A 1,108-nucleotide genomic window follows, 5' to 3' on the forward strand; every position below is an offset into this window, starting at 1 on the left:
TCCCCTGCTGCCTGCAGCAGGAGAGGCGCGTGGTGCACCAGGATCATCCCCTGAGCCCTCGTGCTGCCCGCGATCCCGCTGAGCCCCCAGCTGCTCGGCCAGGCACCGCGGCTCCCCTTGGCCCAAGGTCTCCAGCAAAACCCCGCAGTGCCTGCTCCAGAGCGGGTCTCCGAGAGCATCTCCTGGAGCCTGGCTCCAGGGAGCATTCCCATCTGGGAAAGGCGGCCTGATCCTGCCCTGGCTCATGGTGGGGGTTTTCTCCAGCTGGGAAATAAGCCCAGACACCACCTGTGATAGGTAGCGGGTGCCGGGGCAGATCCATGGCACCAGCAAAACCCCTGGGGCAGAGGCGCTGCGCTCTGCCCATCCCAGCGCCTTTTCCTGGTGCAGCTCCTTCTCTGGGCAGCCGGGGAAACTGAGGCAGGGAGCGGGGCGAGGGCAGTGGGGCCAGGAGCTGCTGTCCACCGCCATGCTGTCTCCCTGCCCAGGATGTTCGACGTGGGCGGCCAGCGCTCGGAGCGGAAGAAGTGGATCCACTGCTTCGAGGGGGCGACTGCCATCATTTTCTGCGTGGCCCTGAGTGCCTACGACCGACCTGGTGCTGGCTGAAGATGAGGAGATGGTGAGTTGGGGGGGGATGGAGCCCGGTGCCGTGAGCCACCTTCTCCTTGGGGGGCTGGGGGAGCACCCCCTCCTCTGGTGGCCACCAGTGCCCTGGCCAGCATGGCCCAAGCCTTGCAAGGCCCTCGGCATCCCCTGCCTGGGCAGGCAGGAGCGGTGGGGGGGCAGCAGGTTGGGCAGCAGTGGGGCGGGCGCTGCCTGGGGGTCCCTGCCCGGCTCAGGCTGCTGTCTCCCCTGCCAGAACCGGATGCACGAGAGCATGAAGCTGTTTGACAGCATCTGCAACAACAAGTGGTTCACGGACACGTCCATCATCCTCTTCCTCAACAAGAAGGACCTCTTTGAGGAGAAGATCGTGCACAGCCCCCTGACCATTTGCTTCCCCGAGTACACAGGTACTGTGGGGTCCCTCGGCGCCCTCCCTGGTCCCCCTGGCAGGAGGAGCGGGCGGTGCCTTGCCCGGACACTGTAGCAGGAGATGCTGGGG

At 66.2% G+C, this 1,108-nt stretch overlaps 1 protein-coding gene across 1 annotated transcript in view; it reads left to right on the plus strand.

Annotated features, from left to right (window-relative positions):
* LOC103917177 (guanine nucleotide-binding protein G(i) subunit alpha-2-like) overlaps nt 1-1,093 on the plus strand; it is a 7,856-nt gene extending 6,763 nt beyond the window's left edge. Inside the window, 4 exon segments of the mRNA XM_009324286.1 lie at nt 265-297; nt 489-588; nt 590-622; nt 863-1,093. Of these exon segments, the coding sequence (XP_009322561.1) occupies nt 265-297; nt 489-588; nt 590-622; nt 863-1,093 (397 nt within the window).
* Nucleotides 1,094-1,108: the final 15 nt, after the last annotated feature.

The sequence above is a fragment of the Pygoscelis adeliae genome, unplaced genomic scaffold (assembly GCF_000699105.1).
Source record: "Pygoscelis adeliae isolate BGI_AS28 unplaced genomic scaffold, ASM69910v1 Scaffold1265, whole genome shotgun sequence".
NCBI lineage: Eukaryota > Metazoa > Chordata > Aves > Sphenisciformes > Spheniscidae > Pygoscelis > Pygoscelis adeliae.